This window comes from Catharus ustulatus, chromosome 18, assembly GCF_009819885.2.
Source record: "Catharus ustulatus isolate bCatUst1 chromosome 18, bCatUst1.pri.v2, whole genome shotgun sequence".
Classification (NCBI taxonomy): domain Eukaryota; kingdom Metazoa; phylum Chordata; class Aves; order Passeriformes; family Turdidae; genus Catharus; species Catharus ustulatus.
In genome coordinates, this window is record NC_046238.1 from 10,949,611 (window position 1) to 10,966,207 (window position 16,597).

At 43.0% G+C, this 16,597-nt stretch overlaps 2 protein-coding genes across 16 annotated transcripts in view; one reads left to right on the forward strand and one right to left on the reverse strand.

Annotated features, from left to right (window-relative positions):
- SFI1 (SFI1 centrin binding protein) overlaps positions 1-10,105 on the forward strand; it is a 27,083-nt gene extending 16,978 nt beyond the window's left edge. For 8 of the 11 annotated variants that reach the window (XM_033075408.2, XM_033075412.2, XM_033075414.2 and 5 more), the window contains 12 exons: positions 537-639; positions 1,131-1,227; positions 1,851-2,011; positions 2,410-2,484; positions 2,770-2,844; positions 3,204-3,380; positions 4,199-4,332; positions 5,491-5,743; positions 6,422-6,554; positions 7,247-7,367; positions 8,074-8,173; positions 8,653-10,105. In XM_033075408.2, the coding sequence (XP_032931299.1) occupies positions 537-639; positions 1,131-1,227; positions 1,851-2,011; positions 2,410-2,484; positions 2,770-2,844; positions 3,204-3,380; positions 4,199-4,332; positions 5,491-5,743; positions 6,422-6,554; positions 7,247-7,367; positions 8,074-8,173; positions 8,653-8,760 (1,537 nt within the window). In that variant the 3' untranslated portion in view covers positions 8,761-10,105. Of the gene's footprint in view, positions 1-536; positions 640-1,130; positions 1,228-1,850; positions 2,012-2,409; positions 2,485-2,769; positions 2,845-3,203; positions 3,381-4,198; positions 4,333-5,490; positions 5,744-6,421; positions 6,555-7,246; positions 7,368-8,073; positions 8,174-8,652 lie in introns of those variants that run through there. The other 3 variants (XM_033075413.2, XM_033075417.2, XM_033075416.1) reach the window with 3 other exon arrangements.
- Positions 8,965-16,597, reverse strand: part of PISD (phosphatidylserine decarboxylase) — a 24,192-nt gene continuing 16,559 nt past the window's right edge. For 4 of the 5 annotated variants that reach the window (XM_033075421.1, XM_033075420.1, XM_033075423.2 and 1 more), the window contains 6 exons: positions 16,228-16,393; positions 14,024-14,260; positions 13,777-13,915; positions 12,911-13,057; positions 12,038-12,198; positions 8,965-11,731 (listed from right to left, as the gene is read on the reverse strand). In XM_033075421.1, coding sequence (XP_032931312.1) covers positions 11,507-11,731; positions 12,038-12,198; positions 12,911-13,057; positions 13,777-13,915; positions 14,024-14,260; positions 16,228-16,393 — 1,075 coding nt within the window. In that variant the 3' untranslated portion in view covers positions 8,965-11,506. The remainder of the gene's footprint in view (positions 11,732-12,037; positions 12,199-12,910; positions 13,058-13,776; positions 13,916-14,023; positions 14,261-16,227; positions 16,394-16,597) is intronic. The other variant, XM_033075419.1, reaches the window with a different exon arrangement.

Sequence of the window (16,597 nt, forward strand, 5' to 3'; positions counted from 1 at the left end):
GTGCTGGGAGTTGACTCTGGCATGCATTGCTGTTTCTTTGCATGCAGGTCATCTAGTTAAAAGAAATCAACCTCTTCCTGTTTGCTGTCTGTTTTGCTTTAATATTTTTTGAATCTCTGTTTAGTCCTGCAAGAGTCATCAGACAGCAAACTGCATCATTCCCTGTCTGTTATGGTATTAAAGCAGCCTGGAAGATGCAGAGATTCTCTAGCATTAGAGTGAGAAGAGTGATTAAAATATTATCACATTACTTTGGTTATAGTTACTTTAGTTTTAATTACCTTATTTGTTTTAATGCTTGAGTCACTTGCAGGGCCTGATTGGCTCAGCTGAAGCTGCTGGATTTCAGACTGTATTCTGTTTTGCACTGCCTTCTCTTCATCAGAGACTTGAAGGGGCAGAAGTTGATTTTCACCACTGGGTTTATAGACGCAAATGATTTTGGTTCCCTTATGAGTGGGATAGTGCCCAATGAACAAGTGAGAATAATTCTTGATGGGTTTGTTTTTAACTTTTGTGTGTATTTTTGCCTTCAGACAGGTGCTGTGTACATGGAGAGAAAATGTCCTTGCTCTTATAGATGAATCTAAGGCAACTACTCGAGCAGATGAGCACTACAGAAGAGCAATCCTGTCAAAGGTAGGGTCTGTACAGCAGGTGCCAAGGTCTCAGTACAGGTGCTGGTTCAGGCAAGAGTCAGGTAGTACAATTAGAAGGACCAAAAACATAAATCTAAGAGCAACTACTAAGAGAGATCTGCAAAGTGGGAGTCTCATCTTGTTTTTGCAGGTGTCTCTGAAACTTGTCTTTGTGAGCTCATGGCTTTTTCTCTTCCTTCTTCTTATTCCTTAGAAGGAAGGGAAAACCAGGAGCATGATATAGCATAGCAGTATTGGTGAGGTGGGGCAGGGAGGGGTTGGATGAAAGAGAAGAATGCCTTGAAAAATGCCAAGGGGACCCTCTGAAGTACTTCTGTATTTAATTTGTAGGAAATTCTTACTGTCTGTTGAGCCTTATGTGAAAAATGAAGTGGAAATGGTTATGTTACCAGTGATTGGGGGAGTACATTGTGTCCCCTTCCATTGCAGTACCAGTCTGTGTCCCATCTCCTGTTTGCATTTTATCCTTAGGTGCTGCTGCAGTGGAGAGACACTGCCTGGCTACGAGCATGTCACCGCCATCTGAAGGTGACAGCTGTGCTGGAGGCTAGAAAACATTTGGATTTAGGTGAGCTGATGTAGATGTTGAGCTCTCAGAAGTCCAAGGGCAGTGTGTTGTGTCATCTGTACAAATGAAGTGACTGGATGACCTGTTGGCTTACAAAGGATGTCCCCACAGAATGGAGAGTGAATTGGGTCTCCAATGATCTGCTGAATGCTGCTTGTGTTACTTTTGTTTCTGTATAATGGATGGTAACACTTCCTTCCTCAAAGCAATTTTCCATTACTAATTTTGGGAACCTCAGACATCTGTTTTGAGGGCAGTGCAAGTAATCTGACCAATTACTGCTTCAGTCTTTCTTTAGTAGCTCATACTGAAGGACCCTCAAACTCTGCAAGCATTTCATGGTGCCATGGTACATTCTTGACATGAGGACTCTGAAGCACAGAGGGCTTTCCTAAAGGTTATAAAGAATGTCAGTGACAGCAGGGAGGACTTGCAAGTCACAGCTTCCCTGTCTGTTACATAAAGCATTTCAGAGTTCTTCTTCCTATATTGAATACTGTCAGTGCTGAGTGTTGTCCAAGTTAAGTGTTGCTGAAACATTTGGGAAGAGTAGCTTATCACTTGATACTCTGAGATTAATACTCTCCTTTTGGTACATGAGTTAATTTATCTTCCCCTAACAGTGCGTTTACAGAGCCTATTTCATCACTGGAAGGAATTAATGAGGGAGTCTCTGATGCTGAGGGCTCAGCACCACAGGGCAGCACAGCACCACCAGCAGCACCTGCTCCAGAAGTATCTGGTGAAATGGAAAAATTATTATCAGCAGTGCCTTGGGAAAAAGGTGAGAAGGATCAGCAGCCTCCCCAGCCTCAGAAGTAACTCCCCAGAAGTTACAGGTGTGGGAGAGCACACTGTGTTCCCTGGTGAAGGGAATGGCAGTCTGAGGAGCTGAGGAGAAGCATGACAGCTTTGTGTACTGAGGAGAGAGGAGTCTGGCTGTGTTTTGCCTGAAGAAAATGATAGAAATAACAGACTTAATGAGACAACCTGAGCTTACTGTGAATGAAATCCTTGCTGGGCTCGTAGATATCTGCACATGGGGTTACACTTGGTGTTGAGGGTGGCCTCAACAGAGCAAAGGGAAGGTGATAAAGGCCGTTTGCTACCTTTTCTAATAGCGTTTGGCTCTGATAAATGGGGTTTGTCTGCAAGTGACTCACTGTTTTGGTTGCCTTGCAGCTGCTGCAGAGAAGGGGAGATGAACTAATGACTCACAGACTTTGCTCTGCTTCCTTCTATTGCTGGAAAACTCGGGTAAGGAATTTTCCCCTGGGTAGACACCTAGCTCCTTGCTAGTCATTCTTCCTTCTCCTTCATTCTCCATTTATACAAGGACCAGGAAAACTTTATTTAAACATTTTCAGGATTTTTTGGTTCAGCTAGCACAAGAGACACCTTGCCATAGATGGGGTGAACTGAGTGAGTTTTTCTGCTCTGGCTCTACCATCACTTCCTCCTTGCTTGGTGCTTTGGCTGGTGTTCCTGGTGTTGGATATGTGAACTCCTAACCTGGTTGCTGTGCATTTTTTCCGCCAATAGCTGTTGGAGCAGCAATGGGAAAAGCAGATGACAGTGCAAGCATTGTGGCACTGGTCCCTTTCACTGCAGAGAAAGGTAAGGGGCTGTACAGGGCAGGGCCAGGCAAGGGAGTTTGCAGATGTGCAGATTTGACTGCAGTCAGCAGACTGTACACTGAATGTCTGTTTCCTTTCCTCTTTCGGGTGCTGTGTATTATTTTGGATGCTGGAAAACTCCCCAGAATTTCTGAGCTGATTAAAAAATATACACATTTTTCCCTATCGGGCTTCAGCTGACTTAAATCTCTGTCCCCTTGTCATTGTGGCAGTGTCCTGCTGTTGCTGTAACTTTGCCTATTCCTGTCCAGTGGGAGGGAGAATGTTGCTGTCTGCAGGGGGGAGCCCCTGGCCTGGAACCTGTCTGTAATACTTGCAGCTCTCTTGTTCCTGTTGTAGGTATTTGATGCTTGGCTCAGGTTTGCCAAGGGACAGCAGGAGAAGAAAGATGGCATTGAAAAAGTCACAGGAGTTCATCACACAACTCCTTTGAGAGAAGGTGTAACCTGTGCCTTGAGAAACACTGCTGGCATCAAAGAGCTGCAGGGACAGCTCCATACCCAGCACCAGATGGAGGTGAAAGAGTGATTGCTCAGATATGTATTCAGAACTGGGCTGCTCTGGTCTCTGCTCTGTGTGTGGGATGTGTGTTTGTGTGTATGTGCATGTATGTATCTTGGAGCTCCACATCCCAGCTGTTGTTTAGATCCTACATGCACTTCTATCTCTAGTTCAAGGCATTTAATTCAGCTGAGACTAGAGGACTTCAGACTCATTTGAAACCTTTCTTAATGAAACTGTTTTAAAACTGGCCAATTTCTGCCATACACAATACTCCTGATTGAAACTTTTGAATGTGGGTTAGGTCTCTAAATTCTGGGCTAGAATGAAGCATTAGAGACTAAATCTGATCTTGTCTTAGCTTTAGCACTGCTTATACCTTCATATGTGGGCTTGTGTCACTTCTGCCTTTGAGTATCAGTCCAGCCCTGCGTGTGAAAAGGATACCTGCATTGACTGCTCTCTTCCTGCTTCTGGGCAGCATTCCCAGCTCTTTCCCAGGTTTTCAGGATAGCAGCTGTTCCATTTGTTAATGTGCAGCTTGCCTTGGTGCAGAAGTACTAGGTTAATTCTCCTCATACAAATGTTATCACAGTGGACCTCTTAATTTAGTTTAGAGAGCTAGTATGGGTTTGAGGGCCTCAGAAATCTTGGTTCCTTCTCTGTAGGTGATGTGGTGTTTCCTGCTCTCAGCCATCAGATGCTCTGCTATTCTTTGTGTTGGCAGGCAGCCTGCAGTTTTCACCAGACCAGGGTATGGTGCTGTGCTGTGGAAACAGAAGGTTCTCTCCTAGAAATTAAATAAGCCTTTTTCTTTTTTGCCACCTCTGAAGAAGCAAGTGACATTTAAAAGGCCTGAGGTTAGTCCTGAGACAAGAGGACATTCATCAGAGGAAGAGCCATGGCCTTCAAAATGCAGACATCTACCACTTCACCCTGCTCAGGGGGGCTCAATTCTCCATGGCCTGTGAGTGTAAATTTCCAATCCCTCCCGTTTCTCTGGCATATAAGTAACTTTGCATATATGTAATCTCTCTATGCATGTTTCATTTTTGTGTTTCCAAGTTTTCTCATTGATGGCTTAGTTCTATGCATTCTCCTTAACTCTGAATCATGTGGCTGGTGGTACAGAGTTACACAGGAGCTGCTATGTAATGCAAGCATCAGCCCACAGGTAGTGAAGCTATTGGTGACTCTACTTGCCAGTGACAGATAGAACCAGCTCAGCTATAGGCCTTCCACTTTGTATTTCTCAAGGTACAACTGAATTTGTGGAGCATTGGCCATTTGTCATAGGAACGGAAACAATGAAACCTTTGATGGGACTTGGGCCGCTGGGAGGGCTTATCTTGCCCAAGTGACCTAGTGTCACTGAAGCTCTTGTTTTTTTCACTGAAGTCATCTGATGAAATAAGATAAACATCAAGATCCTGGTGTTCATCTTCTTGCTCCTTTCTTTTCCCTGGGGAAGCTATTCCATTAAAAAAATCCTATTGATCATGGGGGAGTTGCAAGGAAGAATTGTCTATGAAGATTCTCAGTGCAGGACAGGGCCCTACAGGGAAACAAGATGGTAACTTTACATTGCTTTAAGCAAGTATATGCTGCCAAAAGAAGAGTTCTGCCCTGTTCAGTTGTGTCACTTCCACCACTCTTTGTGTTGGCACAACCATGCACATGGTGAACTAGATTCTCACATTAATACAGTTGAAATTTAAGAATCATGATTGCATGCAAGGAGAATGTTGCAGAGCAGGGATGAATGATGAAACAGGACTGATTCTTCAGCTGCAATGCCAGCTGATGTCAATTTGCAATAATCAGAAGTCTGGGATATTCTTTGTTCTGTTTTTCTTTCTGAAATGCCATTCAATGAGCCAGGTTACCCCTGTAGAAGCCTGATTTCCCTCTGGAATCTCTAGAAAGCAAGGAACTGCTGGAACCTCCTTTCACTAGGTAGAAAATCTAATTTTAAAAGTGAAGCAAAAAGGGTGAGATAGTAGAGCAGCTAATTGGAGGGCTGTGTGCAAGGGAATGACAAGAGATTCCCCTTGTTTGCACTGACCACAAAGGACAAGACCAACAGGTTGCAGTGTACAGTGACCTTATCCTTCTTCCTGTACAGGTCAGAGGTGCCCTTTCAGCTAACATCTGTGAATAAATGTCCTGCACAGACTGGGAACTTAATGCTGACACCTCATGTGGAAGAAAGGACCTGTAAATGTCTGTCTCAGATGGGTAATGCTTCTCATCCCCATCCCTCTCTCACTTGTGCTTCTCTTCCCCTGTGGACACAGGACAGGCACCGAACTGGGCAGGAGCCAGAGCTGTGGTCTCCTGCATCTTTCATGTCCCAAATGAAAGCTGGCTCAGAACAGGTGAGTGAAATGCTGAAGGAACAATTACTGTGTATATTGGGCTGCTGTCAACAGGCCCATTGCTTGTTGCTGTTTTCTTGTGGTTCTTCTGAACTGCCCACCTGGATATTGAGCTGTTCTTCACTTGTTCTGGCTGTCATCTTTAAAGCTGACCAAGTGAACTGCCTCTGAATGCCCAAGAACTGTTTATCCCTAGCCTGAAGCAATCCACCCACATATGTTGTTCGGTATTTCATGCCTTTTTCCTGGTGGTCTTCCTAGCCACATCTTCTCCTAGCAAGTGATGTGAGGGTGCTGCCTCTTCAGAGTTCAGAGCAGTTACAGTTTTCTTTCCAGATTTCAGGGATTTAAGAGAAGCTCAGCTTAGGAGCAGTGGGTGTGTCTGAGAACCTCAAAAAATTGAAATTCACTTAACCTGCAAGGAGGTACTTGCATTTTTAACTCCTTGTTCCACACAGAATGGGAAATTTTTATCTTGGTGAAGTGTCTCCATGCTAGATATCAAAGAGCCCATCTTTTAAGCTCTGCTTCTTCTGTGGAATTTTATGAGAGGGGCTCAGTACCTACAGGAGTTGTCTGAGTAGGAGTAGGACTAAGTAGATCAGGCACATCCTATTTATAAGGCTTACTTAAGAAAACCCTTTGAGGGAAAACCCCAATATCATTCTGACCTTCTAGAGAGGAGATCAGCCTGTGAATTGTCACAAAGGAGTGCATTCCCAAGACTCTGAACAGAATTCTGTGAAGAAGTTGCGACTGAATTTGCTGTCACCTGAAGACTTGGTGGGAAAAGGGAGTCACCAGACTGCAGGTACAGCCTCATATCTAAACTGTAGCAGTTGCTTATCCTCCTCTCTAATTTCTGAGACTGCAAGTCACTGCCACAAAATGTATGGGAGACAGGGCAATCTTGTGTGCCAGCATCAGGAGGCAAAGGGCATCAGCATTCCTTTCTGGGGTGGTAAATGCAGTTATGTGGATTTTGCTGAGTCTGGGGGCTAAAGCCCTGCTCTGGGCATTGAAGGATGGGAACTGCTGGAGGCCAGCTTCTTTTAGCAAGAATGTGCTCAGGGTGCTGGGGTGTTTATGTGTACAACAGAACCTGCTTCAGGAGGAGGAAGTTCATCCAGTAGAGCTCTCTGAGATTTCCCTGTACTTACGGTATGGCTGTAAAGGGGACAGATGGTGGCTAAGCACCTCTCATTGGGGTGATTTTAATGACATCAGAGCATGAAATGTGTTCTGCAGGACTACTGTACTTAATTATTCTGGACTAAGTCTTGAACAGCCAAAACAGAATCTGTAGTACTAAACCATCCACCAGAACATCTTGTATGTTTTGTGTGTTCAGACTGAGTCTTGAGGAGCTTGTACTGCTGTCAGAACTCCTGCCCTCTCACTGTGCCTGATCCTTTGGTGTGAACAGGTCCATGTCACAGGGTAACAGTGAAAAGAGTAGATGTCTGTTAACTCCATTGCTTGTGCCTTATATCTTCCATTCAGCTGAAGGGAAAAAGAGGGAGCACAGTTCCAGGGAAGAAAAGCTGGAGAGAAAGGTGGAAGTTGAACTCCTACAGATCCAGCAGCAGATGCAGTACTACTACAGCAGGAAGCAGGAACTCAAGTAATGCCCCTTTAGCCAGCCTCCCTTCATGGTGTCCTCTCTGTTGCATTTTTTCTATGCATCTATCCTGGAAATAGCCTGTTCACAGTGTAACTATAAATGAAACGTGGAAAAGTTCCAGAGCTTTTTATTTTCTCCTTTTGAGTTCACTTCAGGTGAAGGAGAGTATGTGCATAACTACTTCTGTAGTCAGCCAAGTCTTTAATTATACCTTTGGCAGCTCTTGTAGAAGCATGTCAGAGGTATCAGTGGGTGTAATCCAAAGACAGTACAAATTAATTGGGCAGAGCAGTTGAAATTTAGATTTTAGTTATTTTTTCAAGAGGAGTGAGGACTGAGCTTTTCCAGCTTACAGTTAAAAATACTAAATATGGCTGATATTTGATAACTGCTCTACTAGAACAAGAAAACAGAAATGCTCAAAAGAAATGGAGCTTGGGGGGAATTTAACTGTCAGGAAAGGAAGAAATCAGGGACTAGAAGGAGGAGGTGGAGACAAGTTTTTCAGATTCCTTTGCTTTCCAGCATCTTCTGGGGTTTTTTTGTTGGCTTTTTGGGTTTTTTTAGCTTTTTAAAAATATTTAAACCATTAACTGGTTTGAGACAAAAAAATGGGTCTTATTGCAAGTATCAATTGCAAGTCTAAGTTGGCTTAAACTGTTGAGCTCTTAATTGGGATAAGGATCCTTCTAATCCATTTTATCAGGTGCTGTCAGCAGCAGGCACAGATTCTGCAGCAGTGGCTGGAAATGAGCACGCAACCAGGAGCCCAAGATGTGCAAGGAGTTCAGGAAGAATTGGGTCAGGTGTGTACACAGCATTTAAATTGAAATTACTGAAGTGATTATCATTGTGCCATGCACTTAGCCTAAAGACTGATGGTAGCTGTTAGGAACTGTGTAGTAAGCTGTTAGTAAAATGCAAGAGAAGGGAAATTTGTAGTCAGGAGTAGGCTGAGGAGCAGAACTGGCTGTGTAGCTGCATCTTCCCTTTGTTCAGAACAGTAACTCCTGCTCCAGTACACCTTTCTGAGGCTACTTCCAAGCTATGGATCAAGCTCTCAGAGACTCAATCTCAATTTTTTTCCTGCAATTTCTCAAGACAACTCCCCATGTGCAGACTGGACCTGCACTGCCTTCAGGCCCCAAGTTCACACAGCCAGCTGTGGGTACTGGTACCTCTGACTCCAGCCAGTACTGAGCTGTTCCTGTCACGTACTGGCCCTCAAGTGAGATAACAGTGTACAAACTTGTGTTTATGCTGATGCACTTTTGTTCCCTTTCAGCTGCACGTGAGGATCAGCACTCTCACCAAAGCACAGCTGGCTGAGAGACAGCACGTGCAGGCCCTGCTTGCCCGCCTGCGAGAGATCCAGCTTACCCTGGATCTGTAGTGCATCTACCACCTTCTCAGCTCCATGGAAGAGATGTATCCATTCACTTCATTCTAATGTATGGCATTTATATTTGATAAATTAAGTTAAAATAATTCTGCTTTTTTTATTGTTACTCTAGCTGATCAAAACCAAACTGGAGCAACATCTCTCTCATGCTGCACTTGCAATACCTAGTTTAGGTTACCTGCCATGCCACAAAGATAAGCAACACAGATAAGACTCTTTATTTCAAAATGTTTGCAATTAAATGAGTTCATGTCAGTAAGTCATACACTTTGACATACAAAAATACCGTGCTACTGATACAGTTGAATTAAATGGATTCTCCATGCAGGAGAAATTCACAGCATTATCAGTACCCTCAAGGAACTTTGTTTTCACTCCTGGGGTGCGTTGCTGGCCCCTGCATCACAAGCAATGTTGGTTTTTTAGCTCGCTCTGCACAGTATTAAAACCATGATAAAAACAGCCACTTGCATGCTGAATCCTCCCTTCCTTCTGAGGTGTCTAATAAAGCAAACATCAAGCAACCCATCCTCCATCACTAGGACAGTATTTACCTTCAGATACTGTGGATGATGCTGCTGAGTAGGAGGAAATTAAAGCTTAAACTTCCTTTGGTTCTGTCTGGACGTCACAGACTCCAGTGGAAAAGAAGGAAAAGATTCAGTTGTCTTTTTCTCTCATCCACTGGAACAAATTTGCTTTCTCTTGTTAACATGACACTGAAGTTTAATCAAAAAGCTCACCCTAACTTCATCCTCTTGGGGTTGATATTTGCTTTACTCTTTTCTCACTCTCAAAGGTTTAAAAAGACTTGTATCTGGTGCTATACTACTGCAGGAGTAAACTTGCTAATGCCAAGAAGTTTTAACAAGATAGGTGGCTGAGAGCCACTTCAAGCTTTCAAACTCCTCCCTGTGTAAAGTGAGGAAACACTGACTCCTGGAGCCAAATGAATTTTCTCCTGCTTGTCACCCAAACAGCCACCCTCATCTGACTCAAGCCTGGGCTACATCACTTAGAGGCAGTTTATCATCCCTTCCTTCCTGATGACAAGCTAAGCATACAGCACTTGGCAAACTGGACATTTGTACAACAAAATTATATTCTATTTTCTGCAGTGCATACAAAGAAGGGTTTCTTTTGGGGATCAGAGCTGGTTAAAGCCTGTCATCTCCTTGAAGTAGCAGAAAAGTAGCTCAAGCAAGGAAGTAGTATGGGAAATTTTTCAGAAAGCACAAAGGCAGGTTTCGTAAGCGTGTCCACTCCAACAAGCTCTGGACAGCAAAATCAGTTCTAAATGCTTGAGTGCTGGGACTTGAAACAGTTTATTCTCAAACAACCAATTGATACATTGCTTTTAAACTCAATTCCTCTTCACTGTGGCAGTGGTTTTTGTCACTGCCACATGCAGTAGATCCAAGGTGTTAAATTTTAACTCTTCTTGATATGAAGTCACAAAGAGGCTCTAAAATTTTACAGTGGCTTAAGCTTCAGCACAAAGATTTCAGCCCCCAGCACATTCCTAGCATTAAGTATGAGGGCAGAAGTCAGAGCCAGTGTGGTTTTGTTCTGTATTTTGAATAAGATGTAGTTGTTGCCAGTCAAGGGAGGACCAGATTGGCACCTGGGAAGCAACAGGGTATTTCTTTAAAGATCCATAAATATTTTAAACACAGTCAGTGCATAGGGCATTTCACTCTGTGCAATAAAAATTGGTCCTCAAGTAGCTGAAGAAGCTGTCCTGTAAGGGAGGAACTAATTCCTCAAAAATTTAGTGACAAAGTAACAAGATATATAACAGAAAGTTAAAACATACTTTAGTTGCCATCACATCACCCAAGAAAAATATGCCGTGTCTTCTTAATGTAAGAGGTGAATTGTCTGTCCTAAAGACAAAAACTTTAAGGCCTGGAATAGCAAAATAAACTGATGGAGTAGAAGAGGACACAGATATTTGTCTGTCTTGGAAAGAAAAAAAAAAAGAAAATCGCAAGATGACAAGTTCTGTTGTCTGGAATGTAGACACTGTTTTCAGGTTTAAAATACAATGCAAAGTCCATTTTCAAAGGGACAATGTCAGACAAAAGAACTAAAGTTGTCTCATAGTACAAAACTCAGGATGAGTGTCACTCATTGTACTGACTGACTGCTGTACATTTTGCTTTGTTTGGGCCATGAAGCCACACCAGCAAATTCACTGTTTGGCCCTCTGCATTCAGAGACTGCTTTTATCTAAGAATTTGGGCAGAGTTTCTTAGAATAAAATAAATATGAGAATATATTCTTTACTCAAGGTCTGAAAAACAGATACTGCAGATACAAGGTACAAGGTCTGACTCAGCCTGTCAGTGTCCCTTTAAATACAGGTAATCTCTACCTCCACCCTGTCCCACTGCACCTGCCTAGGAAGGCTTTAAAGGGACTTAGAGGCTCTAAGAACACAATTATCCTGTGGCACATTCGGGGAGAAAGACTGCAGGCACAGGGTGGGCCAGATACCACCATGGGTAACATCTTTAAAGGCAGCTGTACCCAATACATCCATGATCATTCCATTCAGTTTCTACATTCAGGAGCAGGTAAATGCAGATCACATACTTTCAAGTTTAACGCAGTAGTGACATTTTTTTTTTCTCCTCACCCAGGTCCTGCTGAGTGATACAAACTTGGTAAGTGAAACACTCAGTGGTGTGAAAAGAGTCCATTTTTATAGAAAATCTTCTTGCTAAGATAGTTCCTATAGAGAGCCCAGTGCTTCTCCAAAGCGGATTTTCTGTCCAGCTTTGAGGTTGAATTTGAAGTCCTTGGGTGCCTCAAAGATTAGTACAATCGTAGAGCCTAAGTTAAATTCCCCTAAATGTTCTCCTTTCCTCATGGGAATTCCCTCCTTGTTGTTGTTGGATATGAAGCTGAAGTCATTGTAGGAACCTTTAGAGTAACTTGGACTGTTCGTGTGCAAGTCCTGTACAGAGAAGGAAGAAGAGAAGGTTTTACTGGAGGATTTCAGTGCTCTGTATTCATTTATCACCACAGCTGTGGACTGCTCATTCTCAGGCCTTTTCCATGCAGGGACTCACAGCTCAAAGGGACAACAAGAAAATTTAAAAACTTGTCTATATTGGAGACAACACTGTTTAAATCAGTTTTAGAATATCAGTGCTGTGAAACACCCTCATTTCAGGGTAACAAGATTTTTAAAAAAATTTTGTTATACTGCACCAACCACAACCATTAACAGCAGAAAGGTGCCTGCTATGATCCTGCTCACCTGGTCAAAGTAGATGCGGATGGAGCCCACGTTTGTTGCTCCTACAGCTGTCAGAGAGAAAAAGCCATGCTTCCAGTCACCTGTAAGGACAACCCGTTCATTGTGGCAGAACAGCTCCTTGATCCAGCGAGCAACTCCAGGATTGACAGACATCAGAGAGCCTGAAGAAGTGAGAAAATATTCAGGTTAGGTTGTCTGGTTTGTAGCAATATTGTAATGTCATTCAGATGGTGTTTTCAGTATAATTGGAGCTGATCCAGTAAACAACTTGGTCAGTTATTTGTAGGAAGAGAGGCAAGTGCCAGGCAGAGCAAATGAAAGGGAAGTCTGTGCTGAAAACAAAGGGGTCACAGAAGGATGTGTGTGGTGGGTAAATCTCTCTCTCTCATGGTATTTGAAACCAAATCCAAATACTTAGTTTTTTGCCAGATACCAAGAAGTAAAATATTTTTATCTGCAAAAACATCCAATCCCAGCTCCAGTAGTGTAACAGTTCAGTTGCATTTTCTTTGCCAAGTACAAGCAGAGATTATACTTTAGGCTGCTGTTTGGTGTGATCTGCAGAACTATCTGTATTTCAGGTGCAAACTGAATAAACAGTTTGCAAACTGAATAAAAGTGTTTGGGAACAAGGGGTACTTCAAAGAATTCAGTTTGAATACAATGTTACTATTTTCACCATTTATATGTGATTTGCTCTGGTAACCTATACAGTTGCAAGCCTCATTACTGTTTAAGACAAATCACTTTTCTACCATTATCTATGATGTTACTGTACAACTTCTGCAGTGATGTGTCTCATTCTGCAGTGGCCCACAGCAGTGCTTCCCTCCATAGCTGCTCTGCAGTTGTTTCATAGGAACAGAAACCAACCTGGGAAATGCCGTCGGTGTGACACTGTCCAGTCTGTGGGTGAGTGGAAGCAGTGATAATCCCCTGGTGCAAGGTAAATTACACAGTGGTAGAGCTCATTCCCCTCCTTTGTGACCAGTTGTTGCTGAAAAGAGTTACCAGTTGGGGCTGCAGAGAAAGCAGGGAAAGGAAGGGGTTAAAGATACTCCTTCTGAAGTCATCTACCATAGCCAGGCAGTCTGTGTGAGAGCCAGTGCAATAGCAGAAGATTAAATGCAGCCCACATGGATTGGTGAGATTACAAAATCATACATTTCATCCAGGAATCCAATATTTCCAAGTGTTACTTTCCCTTTACAAGAAAATTAGATCCTGGATTGTTTCAGTCATTGTGAAAATTTTTTTTGAGTTTTCCCTTCTCTAAGCAAAAGAGCAGAAACTGAAATTCAGTACAACAGAATTTTTATTAAAACTACCCTTAAGAGCAGAATTTGTCCTCTAAGTCATTAGAGGGGTAGTGATTGAGTATGGATCTTGTTAAGGAGTAGCTTATCCAGTTTTTGCCCAGTGCTTGGGCCCATTTCAGTGTGACAGCAGGAGTGCTGCAGCCATGGTATAGCAACACATCTTGGAGTCAAGTGTAGGAACCAAGCAACTCAATTCAGATAATCACAATGAGCCTGGAATGATTGTATAAAGCCACTGGTGAGAAAGAGAAGAACTAGAATTGCGACATGGGTGCCCACAAATAAAACAAACCAAAAATCAGACCTGCTTTTGTTTTTGACAATGCAAGAAAATGTTACTTTTTTTCATCTTAGTCTCATGATTTCTGAGAACACTGAAAGGGCACAGCAGAATGAATGCAAAACTGACACAGAACTCACCCTGACTAAAGCGTATTTCCTCTGTGGAGACGCGAGGTCCCAAGAAAGATTCCAGAGAATAAGTAACTCCTTTTACTTGCTCCACTTCACAATTTTTTACCTGTCCAAAATTAAGGATCTTTCCATCAGAAGGGCTAATCTACAGCAAAGAGAAAAAACGGAAACCATTAGCAGTTCATTCATTTCTCATGAAGCAGTGCCATTCCCCTGGGGCTGAGGGAGCCCTCCCTCCCTGCCCTTCACTCACCACACTGTGCACGCAGCAGACAGGCCGCGCCTGTGGTTTCAGCTTCCTGCGGAAGAACTCGCTGAGGTTCCTGTAGTGATGCAGATCCTCCACAGCTGCCTCCTTCATGTTCACCCCGAAGGTCCAGATGTACAGGCTGTACACCGGCTTCCGCAGCCACGTGGGCAGCTCCACCTGGTTCAGGCGACCCCAGGCTCGGGACAGCAGCCGAGTTGGGACCGACTTGTACAGGGCAACCTGCAGGAACAATTGCAGCAGGTCAGTGTTATCCCCACCGATGCCTTCTTACTTCTCGTAACACAGGCAGGATCAAACTGTTCCTGCAAACTTCTCCTTTGAATTCATGGGTTACAAGTAGTCTTTAAGACAGCAAAGTTTACACTGCTTCATCCTCATTCCCTCCATCCTGGTGAGAGTAGACGAGAGACAGGATGAAACTTAATATAACTTTAAAGTGCAGCCAAAATTTCCACTCCCTTGGAGGCTGAAGCTCCACACTGAAATTACTGGAAACTGCCCAATGTGAGGCTTACAGAAAAAAGAGACATTGCACATATTCTAGTAGAATGCTAATCAGAAAGGCTTAACATTACCAATTACATAATTTTTTTCGAAGAACCAAATGAAAATCCACTGGAAGATAATTTCTCAGTGTTGGATGACATGCTCCTCAGATGCAGCTACTACTGAGGGGGTTTCCCACACCCAGTACTGTGTGGTGACATCTAATGTACCCACTGGATGCAGCTACACAGGTATAAATTTATACCAGCCTTACTACTTCTCTCACGACAATAGGAGCTGCTAATTGCATGAATATAAAGTGCCTTTATTTTTGTAGAAATACACCTTTGGGCTTGCACCAAAGCCCAGGTTTTAGCAAGGAAAACAAATGAAACAAAGCTGGCAAGAGGAATCTGCTGTTGATGGAAGTGGACAGATGACAACATCTTTCTGATGATAATTCCAGCAGACAACTCTTCTGGGGTTTGTGGTACTTGCTGTCAGCCAGGAAGCTCACATGGCAATGATGTAACTGGGGGGAGCTGGAGAGTATGGACCAAGGGAACTGAACACTCTGAAACCAGTTTTGCAAAGGAAGTGGTGATCTGCTGACTGGTGCTGTATTTTTGAACAGCTACACTCAACTTGCAGCTAAAACCTGTTTTTTTTTCTTAGTGAGAGTCATTATTTGTTCTCAACCATATCCTTCATGATTAAGTATTGCAAAACACAGCCATAAACACAAAGAGAAGTACACACTGCTCCATCATATCAAATACAGCAAATTAAGATTTCACTTACAGATCACCATCCTGTGTACATACAGGGATATTTCAGAAAGGAAGTACCAACCTAATCTTACTTCAGATAAAACCTTCTAAATGAACAGTACTTTAGGTTATATAAGCTGAAGTGCTGAAGAAAAAAATGTTGCCATTTTATTTGGCATGCCCTATACTGTCCTAATTTTTAAAAATTTACTTTGCTGTTTTCCACCAACTCATAAAATGTACATACAACTATAAAATTACACAAATTGTCAAAAATGGTATTTCCTAGCAGCCCCTTCTCTTCAAAGGTTTTCAAGTTGATGGGATCAAACAGAACAGATGTTCAATGAAATAGGCTTAAGAAGGGCAATTTTATTCCTGTTTGCAATCAAAATACTGACTTGGTTGTTGGATTCTGAAATGGCATGATTTGTGGGGAGAATTACTATGTACAAGGCATCCCATACTCTGCTTGCAGGAGTGGCAGAGATTTGCATATAATTTGGACATGCTGGACTACAAATGCTCAATGAACTTAAGGAACAAACCCTCTCAGTGCAAAAATAACAAAAACCAAGAGACCACTTCAGTGGGACCAGGAAAAGGAACTTGCCAAGAGGTTTGGTATTCCTGGTCCTATCCCTGATACTGTGAGGTAACTGAAATCCTTCAGAAGTTTCTGTTGAATTTCTTTCCCTGACTGTTACAGGACAAAGTAATTCTCTGCTCCTGAAAAGTCACTTGTCTGTAAAGCAATTAATCAACACAACCATGAACACCAATAACGAAACAGAAGCCTGACTTGCACCTCTGCCTTCACACCAGTGACCAGCAGGCTGTCCTGACTGAAACAAGTCTCCCCCCAGCTGCTGCCAGCTCCTCCAGGACACACAGCTCCCAGACCGGCGCGCGAGACCTGCTCACACTTACCCTGCTCATAGGCCTCCATCCCACTCTGGTCAAGGGTTTAAGAGCACCGAAAGGCAGAAGGTAATAGAGAATAGTCAGAGGCCAAGAACGGAGTTTCAGAGCAGGCCTAGACATACAGCTCAGCTGGCCCAACCTTCGCCTCAGGGCCAGCTGGGGGAATTGCAACCTGAAAGATTACATACACAACATCAGAGGGGCAGGCATCTCAGCTGCAGAGCCACCAGCTGAGGTGAGTTATTCCTGCTAAACGTTTCTTAATTGTTGATGCTACAAGTCTTTATTCCTTTATTTTGATCAGTTCTTCCCCTTCCCAAAATAGAAGAACAGTTTATCTAAAAAAAAAAAAGTTCTCTGTCTAAATAATGGTATT